Source organism: Balaenoptera acutorostrata, unplaced genomic scaffold (genome assembly GCF_949987535.1).
Source record: "Balaenoptera acutorostrata unplaced genomic scaffold, mBalAcu1.1 scaffold_996, whole genome shotgun sequence".
In the NCBI taxonomy this organism is placed as follows: Eukaryota; Metazoa; Chordata; class Mammalia; order Artiodactyla; family Balaenopteridae; genus Balaenoptera; species Balaenoptera acutorostrata.
In genome coordinates this window covers 1-12,732 of record NW_026645759.1, presented here as the reverse complement: position 1 = coordinate 12,732, position 12,732 = coordinate 1, and the positions used below count along the sequence as shown (strand labels likewise).

Here is a 12,732-nt window from a genome sequence, read left to right as displayed (position 1 = left end):
GTTTATTTGTTTATTCTTCATGGGCCGGGATAGCTTTAAACGAGTAAATCAAAATCCTGGTTTAGGTTTAGAGTGTCTCTGTGTTAATTTAATATGTTTAATTTTGAACCAAATGTAAGTTTCATTTGAATAGATTTGTAAAAGAAAATTTTCGTTGTGTTATTTTTAAACGTAATGCAATGCAAGTCAGAGGAGTACAGCCCTCGCCTCTCCCCCGAACCTAAAAATAGCTAGCTGTAAGTGTCTCATGATAAATCCTTTAACTCTTATGGGCATACTCTCAGATAACAAGGAAAGTCAGTCAAGACAGGCTTGAGGTAAAGTGAAAAGAGGAAGTCAGTCTCAAAATTTCTTCCTAAAGGAATGTTTTCTCTAAAATTCCAAATAAAATAAAGCTATACTGAATTTATGCTCTTTAAGGTCTTTACTTCTTAGGTGAATAAGCATATGCAACTATAGATGTAAAAGTATCTATTCTTTGTAGGAGTTTTTCTGTAATTGATGACATCTAAGGTAATCTGGGGATAAACTAGATACTGTGACAGACAAAACCAAGAAAATGAGTATAGACGGATGTTGTACTAGGAGGTGATATTCGTGGTGATGCTGATTTACAAGGACAGTGCCGTTTCTTTTCAGAACTCATTATGAGATATTTGAAATGCATGGTGAAGTATAGCGAATAAGTAAGATTACTAATGCAGTAAGTAGCCTCCTCTTATCTGCAGGGGATAGGTTCCCCGACCCTCAGTGCATGCCTGAAACCACAGATGGTACCAAAGCCTATATATACTATGTTTTTTCCTATACATACCTATGATTAATTTTATAAATTAGGCACAATGTGTAAGGGATTAGCAACAGTAATTAATAGTAAAATAGAACAGTTATAACAGCATGCTGTAATGGAAGTTATGTGAATAGGTCTCATTCTCTCTCTCTCTCTCTCAGTATCTTACTGCACAAATCTAATGCCTTCTTCATCTAAACTAAGCACTTGTCAGGCACTGTAGCCGTAACTTTTGCAGTTTGAGGTGCAACAGCAAAACTGGCACGAATTTCTTTTTCCTTCATCCCAATTTCACTGCTGGAAGATTCGTTCTGACTGTAGATCTTAGCAACCTCAGCATATGATTTTTTCTCTTAGTGAGAACTTCCACCTCTTCACTTAAAAGAAACACCTTACGGCTTCTCTTTGTCAAATCTGAATTGCCAGCATACTACTCTTGTGCTTTGGGGACGGTATTAAATAAAATACTGTCACGTAAAAATGGTCACTTGAACACAAGCACTGTGATGCCAGGACTGTCCATCTGATAACCGAGATGGCTGCTGTGAGTGCCTAACGGGCGCGGGTACACTGGACAAAGGGATGGTTCACGTTCCGGTGGGACAGAATGGGATGGTGTGAGAGTTCATCATGTTGATTGGAACAGCGGTGCACAGTTTAAAACTTCTGAATTGTTTTCTTCTGGAATTTTCCATTTGATATTTTCTGACCACAGTTGACCTCAGGTAACTGAAACCACAGAAAGCAGAACCACGGAAAGTAAAACTGTGGAAAAGGCGGGACCACTGTGTGATAAAGTGTAACTGTTAACGTAATTATTCATCCCTTTGTTTTTCTGCAGTGGGACGTTATCAGATCTTTATTATTGTAGATAAGGGTTATACGCATTATTGTGTAAATCTTTGAAACCTTCTTACTCTTTTCCCCACTCCTTTGGGGGCAGAAATAAGCCTTTTAGGGGGGTCGAGTAAAACGATAAAATATTATAGCTAGAAAAGGTTTTACTGTTAATATTACAGATGTTTTCACTAGAAGTTTGTTGACCATAAAGTACTTAGAAACTTTAACTAGTTTTCCATTGCTTCTACTTCTTTCGTTAATACTCTCAATTTTAATCAAAAGGGTGCGGAGGAAAGGATAGAGGAAAAATCATACTATAGATCTCAGTCCTCCTCCTCTCCACCATATGGCCATGAAGGATATATTTTAGAAGCAAGGCACCAGTTGCAATATTTCTACATATTTGTTTATCTTATTAAATTTCACCTCTGTAAAGACAGACTTGTGCAACCTCTCTTGACTTTTTGCGAATACTTTAATGTCTAAATCTTCCTTTGTCCTCAGGATTCAAAAATTTCCTCTATGGAGCGTGGGCTCCGAGACTTGGAAGAGGAGATTCAGATGCTGAAATCGAACGGGGCTTTGAGTACTGAAGAACGAGAGGAAGAAATGAGGCAAATGGAGGTCTATCGGAGCCATTCTAAATTTATGAAAAACAAGGTCATGGTGTGTGATACCGTAATTTTTAAATGGGGTTTGAAAAATTGATGCATGTTCCTACTTCTTTAGTGATGATGGACCTCACGCTGTTTTATCAGGCTTCAGGGAAGAATACTTGTACCGTAATTCTTTCAGATAGAACTTTCCCAGAACTAAAGTCAGAATTACTGATGTTGTATAGTTATTTCAAATTTCACTTCAAAGAAAATTACTTGTATGAGGCTAAGTGTGTATTATCACAGTTTAACATTTCATGTCTACCAGTACTTCTGAGGCGATTAGTAGGATTACATCCAGATGAGTTTTTCTCACTCTATGAAACATCGCGTTCTCTATGTCTTGTGAACAAATTTAGAAGTCAAATTCAGCCTAAGAGACTGAATCCACCTCTCCTTTTTTTTCCTGAAATGGCTTAAATAAAATCGTGTTTTCCCTTCAAACACAGTTCCCTAAAGGAAAGCCCTTTGCGCTCTCCCTTGGAGAGGACCCATGTGTATCAGGTTTATTGTTTCCCACGTGCACTTGGGGTGTATGTATAGTAGGATAGGCATCGCTGAGACATATCAGTCTGTATTATAACCTCAGTCACAGTATTCCTTCTTTAGAGCCAAAGGCATTTATTTTGATCCTATAAACTATTTTAGGCAAATTGGAGGACTTAGTTTATTACAGTTATCAGTTTATCAGGTCTGTGGTGTTTTAAAGATCATAATTTCAATTATAAAATATTAGCTAGAAAATAAGTGTTCCTCCCCCTCCCCCTGCCCCCTATATCCCAATTGTGTTAGTTCCCTAATTTCTCAGAAGTGAAAACTGTTCCTTTAATGATACAGTTTCTGGCTTCTTTCTGTGATACCCATACCTGCATATAAGTCAGTAGAATATTCCTCTGTTATTTTAAGACTCTGTTATCAATGACTACGGCCAATTTCATGTAACTTTTAGAACTTAAAAATTCACATATCCAACTTTCTGTTAGTTTTGATTTATCATTCTAACTTGAGAACAAAATAAAATATCATCTCTGCTTGCCATTTGCTGATTAGCACATTTCAGTCCATTACCCTGTGAAAATAGTGAGCCCATCTAGGGTCCTTTGAAGAGGAAATTAGGGGAACAGATTTGATTGTGTTATATGAGTTATTGTTATTTCCAGTTACTGCTCTGGCTCAAAAGCAGATAATAAGAAGACCTAAGTTGACACATGAGTGAAAAAGAATAACAATGTCGTGGCAGGTAGAGCAACTGAAGGAGGAGCTAAATTCGAAAGAGGCTCAAGGGGAGGAGCTGAAAAAGAGAGCGGCTGGTCTTCAGGCAGAGGTCTTTGCCGAAAGATTTACCCTTTGCGTGCAGTGATCCCACAGTGGGACCCTGCTGCTCTGGCTCTGGGTGCTCACACTTTCACTCTGTGGTCGGCAGCTTGGCCCGGGACTAGCACTGACCAGCCTGCTCTGCTCTTTAACTGACTCCTGTTCACCGGTTTGACCCACGTGCCACCCTGTGTGCAGCGAGCCCTCATGTGCTCTGGAAGCCCTGTCCCTGGTTTTTTATTGTTGCTTTGTCACTGTGTGGATGGTGCTTCAAAGCTGTTTTTTCTCGACTCCTTTCCTGTTAGCCAGAAACTTGTTGATTTATGTGAATGGTCTCTTTCTCTTCTTAGGTACAAAGAATGTGCAGATGTTCTAGGTCCATCACCCAGGGTTTATTTGAATCTGATTTCTTGAGTGAAGTGCTTTACCTTCATATGTAGACATCATCTTTAAGTCCCCGATAGGTGATTTTGCAACAAATTTTACTTTCTTTGGAACAGATGTATAGAAGTGATTAGCTTATTTAGTTATCTGGTCAGTTAGAGGTAGCATGAAACTTAGTCTCTAAATCTATTCAGTAGCTCAATCATCTGTCTAGAGAACTTGAAATTCCATTTCAAACTGTGATAAAATGATTATAATAAAATAGCTGACACTTGAGTACTTATTATAAGCATTTTATAACCTACGAAAGTAGGTATATTCTCAACCCAATTTATGGATAAGGAAGCTGAGGTAACACAGTGGTGCTCAGGAAGCACAGTTAGTAAGAGGCAGAGTTTGATTTTTACGCAAGCCATTTGGTTCCAGAACCTGTGCTGGTAAGCTCTGCACTCCACTGCCGTATACTAGGCTGTGCACACATTTGTCTCACAAGTGTCAGGAAAAAAACTGCTTCTGAAAATTACGGTAGGATAAGACTGGAATGCAGCATTAAAAGAAAAAAAAAAAAAACCACTTGTGCTAATTTAGTGTGTTTGCTATTTATGGACCACTTTATAGTATAGATAGAAAAGTGAGATATTTTGCCTAAAAGGGTCCAATTTGGTTTGTTGTAACCATGTATTGTCTAGAGGAGAAGTTGATCTATAACTTTTTTTTCCTCAGCTAGTATTATTAATTTCTTTTTGTGTCGAACAACAGGCTAAACATTCTCTACATTTTTTTGGTTTAATCTGTACGCAGTACAGTGGCACTGGTTTGCTTTCTCCATCTTACTGATTAGGAAACCAAGGCTTAGAGAGGTAGTTACCCAAGAAGACACACTCGTTCGTTCTCACATGGGATTGACTGCAAAAGCCTTACGCTCCTAACTTTTAAGGAAAATTTGTGCTTCTAAACTCTTCTATTTAGGATATTTTCTTCTTTTTCTCAGTCTTTATGGTCAGTATAGCATTATTTGAGGATTATTTAGTAATGCAGATGATGAGGAAACTGAGATTTTATATTTATTTTTGATCACATGGTCTAGAGGTAGCTGGAAATTTGAGTAATCTGTAAGCCATAGTTCTTTAGCTGATGAGGTGAGAACATTTTGAACGTTTCTCCTGACTATTCATTCATACCACCAGTGCGTTTTTAGTGCATTCTGTTTGTTAGGGGTGGGATGTTGGTAAAGGGATGTCATGAAAGATGCTACACCATTACAGTATGTGGCAGCTCCTGGGTACGTATCTGTGTTACAGGATGGAAGTAGCTGCTGTTTACAGCTATCTTCCAGTGATGTCCTTAGCAGCTGCGAGTATTTTGCATACAGTGAGCACACAGAAATGTTTGTTGAATGAATGAATATTCTATTTGTAAGTAGAGATTTCATGCATATGAGAAAAATGCTTGTCTTCCTGATGAAACAGAACAGTAAATTATAAGTTTATTTTTAGTCCTCCTTAAAAGTAATTTTAATTACAGTAAAATTTATTTCATACTTTCTCATGGGAAATTGTTCTCAAAAACTTTGTCCCTTATGCCTAAGATTATTTCAGTCAAAATACTTTAGATACATTCAACTTTTTAAAAAGTATTTTTTGTTTCATCAGTGGTACTGAGATTACTGACTTCTTGTGAAATTTATACTTCCAAGAGTCTATATTTGAGTGCATAGCTACCTTGCTTAGGCAGTAGATACAATGTAAAAACAGATATGATTTCTGTTAATTTGGCTTACATTTAGAATAAAAGAGTAAACATTCTTAGAAACACGGTAGAAATGTAAAGGAGATGTTTGATGTTAAATGTTTTCTAAGTTAAGATGAGAAAAATTTCTGGGGGAGTGAGTGGCACCTGTTGATGTATGGATTACTCTGTCAGAGTAATTCAAATTTGATTACACATGTAGATTCTTAGAGAATGAGATTTTATGCGTTCTTTATTTAGGTTATATACTTTTATCCATTTAGTTGATATGACATGTTGTACGTAATATAACTTTGTAGGTGGAATCTTTCTTTTAGGTCAGTACCCCTAACTCCTCAAAATTGTATAATTTTTAGAAAGCACTTGTTTATAATGCCTTATAACACTAAAGTGGCTTTTTAAGAAGGACTTTATGTACACTTTCATTTGAGAATGAAAAAAAAAAAACAATGAAAAAATAAATGTGCAGCTTTTGAGTTTAAATAGCAATAGTAGGAAGTTTCTTTTTTCTTTCTGTATTCCATCTACACTAATCCTGCTGTATGATTTGAAGTTTCTTATGACTTAATAAGATGAAAATTGCTTTAGTCGTGTTCAGATGCTTACTGCTGTCTCATAGTCATCTAAGTGAATTGGGATTTTTCTTCTTCCATTCCTTTTCCAATGGATTTCAAAAGTTTAGGGGAGACAATAAATGAAAACTGGAAATTTTGCTATTAGTTGAATAAGCTTTGTTTTTTTGTGTGTGTGTGGGGGGGGGGTCAGCTAAGATTAGATGGTGCAAAAAGATGAATTGTGTCCTGTCATAAAGTTAATGCTGTATATCTTGACGTGGATCTGTCAAAGATCCAGATCAGAGGTGGTGGTTTTATTTCTTTCTTCCTTACACTGCTTTTTCTTCTTCTCTAGATTGGTCAGGTGAAGCAGGAGCTGTCCAGAAAGGACACAGAACTACTAGCCCTACAGACAAAGCTAGAAACACTCACCAACCAGTTCTCAGACAGCAAGCAACACACTGAAGTGCTGAAGGAGTCCTTGACTGCTAAGGAGCCTCGAGGGCTGCCATCCTGCAGAACGAGGTAAAAGGAGGTGTGGGATTTGCACGGAGCCCATTCCTTGGCACCTATTCTTGTGTGTTACCTGTGCACTTCTTGTTGTGTTGAGATACGGGAGCTATGAATAATGTTAGGATGGATTCTTTAGCGATGTGGTCAGTTATAGTACTAAACTATAACCATCTTGTTTCTATTGTTCTTGTATCTAACAAATTAAACCGGTGCAGTTAATATATGTTTCTGATACTTCAGACTTTGACTAAGTCTGTGCTTCTAAGTAGACTTTAAACGAATGTTACGAAATGAAACGATAGTTGTAAAAGCATTTGTTTTCACCCGTGGTAAATCTTTCAGTCATGAATGGGAGTGAGCTTGGTCAGCCTGTGTTGGGTTATTAAGTGTCCTTAATTTTTGGTATTATGAATAGCTTTAAGTAGGCAAACTGTGGAATCTAGAAATGTTTGAGATAAATCTTGTTTTGAACTGCAGATTATTAGACACGTGCCTTCATGTCCTGTTTGAAAATAAAGTTAGCATTTTTAGAAATATTAGAAGATTATCTAGTCTGCCAGCCTTGATTAGAGGTAGGAACACACTAAATAATTCCAGGCAGATGAGAATCTATCATATTTGCAATGAGAAGGAATTGATGATGCTATTTGGATTTACTGTCTTAAGGAAAATATTTTCTAAAGATCTCAATGAAATAGAGAATTTAGGTGGGAATAGGTAAGCAGTTCTGCTGTATAGAAGAAAAATAAAGTGTATAGTATGGATTAATTTTTTCTTTTCTTTTAAAGAACAAGATAATAGATAAATAAAGGCATAGTGTAATGAAGAAAGGAATGGGTAGTAAAAAGAAGGCATAAAAACATCTTAGACCCAGAAGTTCAGAATCTTCAAGCGAGGAGGAATGGGAAAATGACCAAAATGTTTCATGTAGTATTTTATTTTTTTACAGTTAGGGATTTTGTTGAAAATGAGAGATTTGGATGATGTATTTATAATTTTCCTTACAACTTATACGTTTTCTATTTTGATCACGTTTCATTTTATCATGATACCTCAGAGGGATATTTTGGGGTAGATAAGGCTCTGGCTCTGGAGTCACAGTTACTGAGTGTGAACTTCAGTTTTACCACTTGCTACCAGGTGCAGGGTCCTGGGCACATTACTTAAGTTCATTGTGCCTCGTTTTACACCTGTAAGATGAAGAGGAGTTCCTGCCTCATTAGGTTGTTAGCATTAAACTAATTTATTCACTCCTAGTGCCTGGCACATAGTAAGGTCTTTGTCTGTCAGTTATTGGCATCCTTCTAATTCTTGTAATACTATCAGCTAATATATGTAAACTGTTAAAACGGTAAGAGAACATTGTTGCTTTTCTTTTCATTGGCATAAATTTTATGTAGAAGGTCTGCTATTTAACATTTTTATCAAGCTAAATTAAGGTTTATTCAGGGAATTGCAAATACAGAATTATCTGGAAAATGTTACCTGCAAATTTATTAATTTGTGGCTTTATTAGAGATTTTCACATCAGTGCCTGGCATGAATGCAGTACTACAAAAGGGTCAGAAGAGGGCGCCAGTGTTTTGGAGCTGAGCCTGTTGCCAAGTGCTGCTGTGATAGTTTTGGATGGAGGTGGCAGGTGTGGGAACCAGGGAACCAGGCAGTTGGTTAAAGATAATGCAAACACTTAAAAGCTTGTCACCGTCTAATAGATGACTTCTTCCCCTTGGCAACCCATCCTTCTCTTTGTACCCCCCTCTGAAATAGTGTTCTTATTAGCTAGGTCTCACACAGATGGGCTTGTGATTGGTTTCTTGTACCATAGAGAACAAAGACTGTATTTGTGGTCATTCTTGGATGGTTTTTATATTTGTTTTTAGGACTAACTGAGTTTCAGCAATTACCCCTGTAAGTTATTAGGACTACTGCTCAAATATAAGGGTCTCATTCTAAAAGATAACAGTAGAAAAGCTAACTTCCTTTTGAATTTGGGGTGATTATATGAATGTTATATGCCTGTTTATCAGGATTTGCTATTTTTTCTTAAATTACCCTGGTGACACTTGACAAGGCTCACTTTTTCCAAAGCAGCTTTCTCCTGTTGGATCCCATAAAAGACAGTTTGAACCAGCTCTTTGAAAGTTCTCACCTATTTCTATAATTGCTATCTTTCTGTTCCTATAATTGCTCTTTTTAAAAAAAATAATTTTATTTATTTATTTTTGGCTGCATTAGGTCTTCGTTGCTGCGTGCGGGCTTTCTCTAGTTGCGGCGAGCAAGGGCTACTCTTTGTTGTGGTGCACAGGCTTCTCATTGCGGTGGCTTCTCTTGTTGCAGAGCACAGGCTCTAGGCTTGCAGGCTTCAGTAGTTGTGGTACGCGGGCTCATTAGTTGTGGCTCACAGGCTCTAGAGCACAGGCTCAGTAGTTGTGGCGCACGGGCTTAGTTGCTCCGCGGCATGTGGGATCTTCCCAGACCAGGGCTCGATCCTGTGTCTCCTGCATTGGCAGGAGGATTCTTAACCACTGCGCCACCAGGGAGGCCCCCTATAATTGCTCTTTATCGATCTCATCCTCCTCTCTGAAGCTACCCTAGACTTTCATCCAGCTCTCAAATCACAAAATTAAGCACATATGAAAAAGAACATGGATTCAGGAGTTTTTTGTTTTTTTGTTTTTTTTTTTTTTAAATTTTAAAATTCTTGAAGGAAAAACGGGATGTGGGAAAAGACCTGGTGTTTTTCCTGTTCAGGGTCCATGGAATGAGGTCCTTTTGTGTTGGGCAGTGTACAGTGTATAGTATCTATGGAATTGCTCCAGTTTTATGAACATCCCCTTTAATTGGTTGACCTTCACAGAGGTGGTCTGGATTTAGTAGCACTGTGGTCAAAGCATGGGCTTTGGAGTCAGACCTAGGCTTGAAATAGCCTTCTACATTTATTAGTTATGTGACCTTGGATGAGTTATCTTACCTCTGTAATCCTCCATTTTCTCATCTGTCACTGAGAATAATAATAATACCAACTTCCTAAGGTTAGAATAGATGTTTAATGTGGCTAGAATAGATTTTTTAAATTATGAAGTTCTCATCTGAATTTGGAGGTGAATATTAAATATCAGTGGGTTTAAAATATCACCACTGGTTTTCTTAGGTGATAACTTTGTAGCCCTCTCCCCACCTTTGTACAGATAAACTGTGCAGTGTTGAATGACACATCTCTGCCTGTGGCCTTTTGCAAGTTTCTCTGAGCTCTTCAACCTTTTGTTGGGATGTCAGACAGAACTCAGTGCAGTTGAAATAGCCTTTTAAAAAGGTCTGCTTGTGTACACTCTCAGCCTCATGACCCAACGCCCTTCAGTCATCCTCCTTTCTAGATGGGAACAGTGGGAGATGTGGTGATAGGAAATTATACTTAGTGATCTTCGGCAAGTCACTTAGTTTCGGCTTTGATTTCCTCAGCTTTAAAATTAGGAGTAGTTTAGATTATTTACCTTTTTAAAAGTTTATGGGGACTTCCCTGGTGGCGCAGTGGTTAAGAATCCGCCTGCCAAAGCAGGGGACACGGGTTCGAGCCCTGGTCCAGGAAGATCCCACATGCCGCAGAGCAACTAAGCCCGTGCGCCACAACTACTGAGCCTGCACTCTAGAGCCCGTGAGCCACAGCTACTGAGCCCATGTGCCACAACTACTGAAGCCCACGCGCCTAGAGCCCGTGCTCCGCAACAAGAGAATCCACCACAATGAGAAGCCCGCGTACCGCAACTAAGAGTAGCCCCCGCTTGCCGCAACTAAAAAAAAGCCCACGCGCAACAACAAAGACCCAACACAGCCAAATAAATAAATACATAAATTAAAAAAAAATTTTATGAAATACAGGAAAAATGCAGAAAATAATATAGTAGACAGTACTCAGATTTAACTTACATTTATGTATGACCACATTAGGTGATCTTTAAAGGTCCTTTAAAAGAAAAGATTAAAACAAAAAAAGCTCATTCTAAACTAAATATATTCAGTGAAAGCAGAAACTTTTGTTAGAATCTCAGGTTTTTAGAACTGGTTGGGGCTAGGAATAGGCTAGGAATAAATATTAGGAAGCTGTCATTATGGGGGTAGTGGCTAAAGCCTTAGGGATGAATTGGTTTCTCCAGAGGAAGGTTGTATCGAGTGAGATGTAAAGAGGGGGAAATGACAGCGGATCCAGTGAAGAAAACTGAAAAGGTGTGGTCAGAGAGTTAGAAAGGCAGTGAGTCATATAATTGCAAAAGAGGACTTATAGGAAACATGCCATTGTTACTGGCATGCAGTTACTAGTGCTAATGTGCTCTTAGGTAAACCTGTTTATTGATGTAAAACAAAAGAAGGTTAAGATGGGTTGAGATAATTAATACTTTTGTGGTCAGAAGTAAAAGGCCAAACAGCAAGGTAGCCATTTTTCTGTTCATGTCCTTTGGTAGAGAAAGTCTTGTGGAGGAAAAACCTTCTGATTTTGTTGAAGTTGGCATAACCTGTTTGCCACAGACCTTGATGCTTGGCAAGCTGGTTAGATGCTGTTCCTCCAGCTCAGTTGATGTGAATAAAAAAGGTCTTATTCCTCCTGCCAAGAATGGTGTTAGGGTGATGACTGTGTGTCCTGCTAGTCTGTGAGGGCTTTTCCTGAATATGTTTTTTGTGGTTTGCAAAATACGGACCTCACGCAAAATTATACTCTGAATTTAGTTCACACCAAACCAGAAGATCAGTGTAGAATTCAGAGCAATTAATCTAGTAGTAGCAAAGTGGTTTTTGTGGTTATTTTTATCTCAGCTCTCCAGACTAGCCCATTTAAATTCTGCATTGCATGAAAAAGCAGATCAAGAAAAAGTGTACACAGGTGATTTGAATTGAAAAGATCACTTAGTAATTAGACTGTGGGCTTGGGTAGTTTCTGTGGCTAATATTTGTGATATGAAATATTTTTAATATCAAAACCTACATTTCCCACTGCAGTAACACCAAAGGTTTGTATGTTTATAACAGGAGTTTTCATTCTTTACCTTTTTCAGTCACCAATTCTTGTGGGTCTCATACCTGACATTCCCTCAAATCGGCATGCGGGTATTTATGAGTGGTTAGTGCAGGCCCATTTCCGGGTCGCTTAGCAGAGTCAGGGATCTAACGTAAAAGTGCAGCTGGGGCATCTGGGTACTTTTGGTAAAGAAGCAGCAATATGAGGCCTCACAGTTATTATCCTGAGACGTTGGTCCCATCAGAATGAGAAACACTTAGAAGTGATGAGGGACGTTTTCCTGCTGTATTCTGATTCCTGACCCACAGATGGAAAGCCTTTCATTTTTCTGAAATTAATGCTGAGAAGAACTGAGAGACAAGGCAGTTCAAGCTTATCTACAGGTTTAAATGTCTGGGCTTTTGACTTCTGCAATAAGAATTTAATAGTGTATTTCAAGGGTATTGGGTAAAATGTTTTTAAGGTGAGTTGCTTTGTTCTTTTGCTTGTGGTTATTGGGATATATAGAATACAAATTAGAAGTGGAATATATAGTATACAGAATACAAACTAGAATGTAGGAATGAGGTAGAAATGACTTGGCATGAGATTTATTTATTTTTAGATTTCTGGCATGTGTACTTTCTAAGACTTTGACCTCTTTAACTGTGCAGCGGGTCAGAGGGTTCAAGGAGCTCCCTCTTGACTCGCCCTGGCTGATGGATGCCCTGCAGTGGGTTCACTAATAGGAGCCACATCTGATGCTGTCAGATGGGACTAGTAGCCACGTAGGCCGGCTGGAGCTGAGCCTCAACAAACGCCAGGTGGATCAGGGTCAGTGAGTTCTTCTGGCATCTCGACAGCCTGGTCGTTGAATTTCCTATTCACAAGAATCTTCGCTCTGTGGTGGCAGTTCTTTTCTCCCTATTGAATAAATATTCAGTC

General features: G+C 38.4%; 1 protein-coding gene across 1 annotated transcript in view; it reads left to right on the top strand.

Annotated features, from left to right (window-relative positions):
• Positions 1-7,019, top strand: part of LOC130706696 (uncharacterized) — a 57,335-nt gene extending 50,316 nt beyond the window's left edge. Inside the window, exons 5-6 of the mRNA XM_057539399.1 lie at positions 2,135-2,296; positions 6,643-7,019. Of these exons, the coding sequence (XP_057395382.1) occupies positions 2,135-2,296; positions 6,643-6,816 (336 nt within the window). The 3' untranslated portion in view covers positions 6,817-7,019. The remainder of the gene's footprint in view (positions 1-2,134; positions 2,297-6,642) is intronic.
• The last annotated feature ends 5,713 nt before the right edge of the window (positions 7,020-12,732 follow it).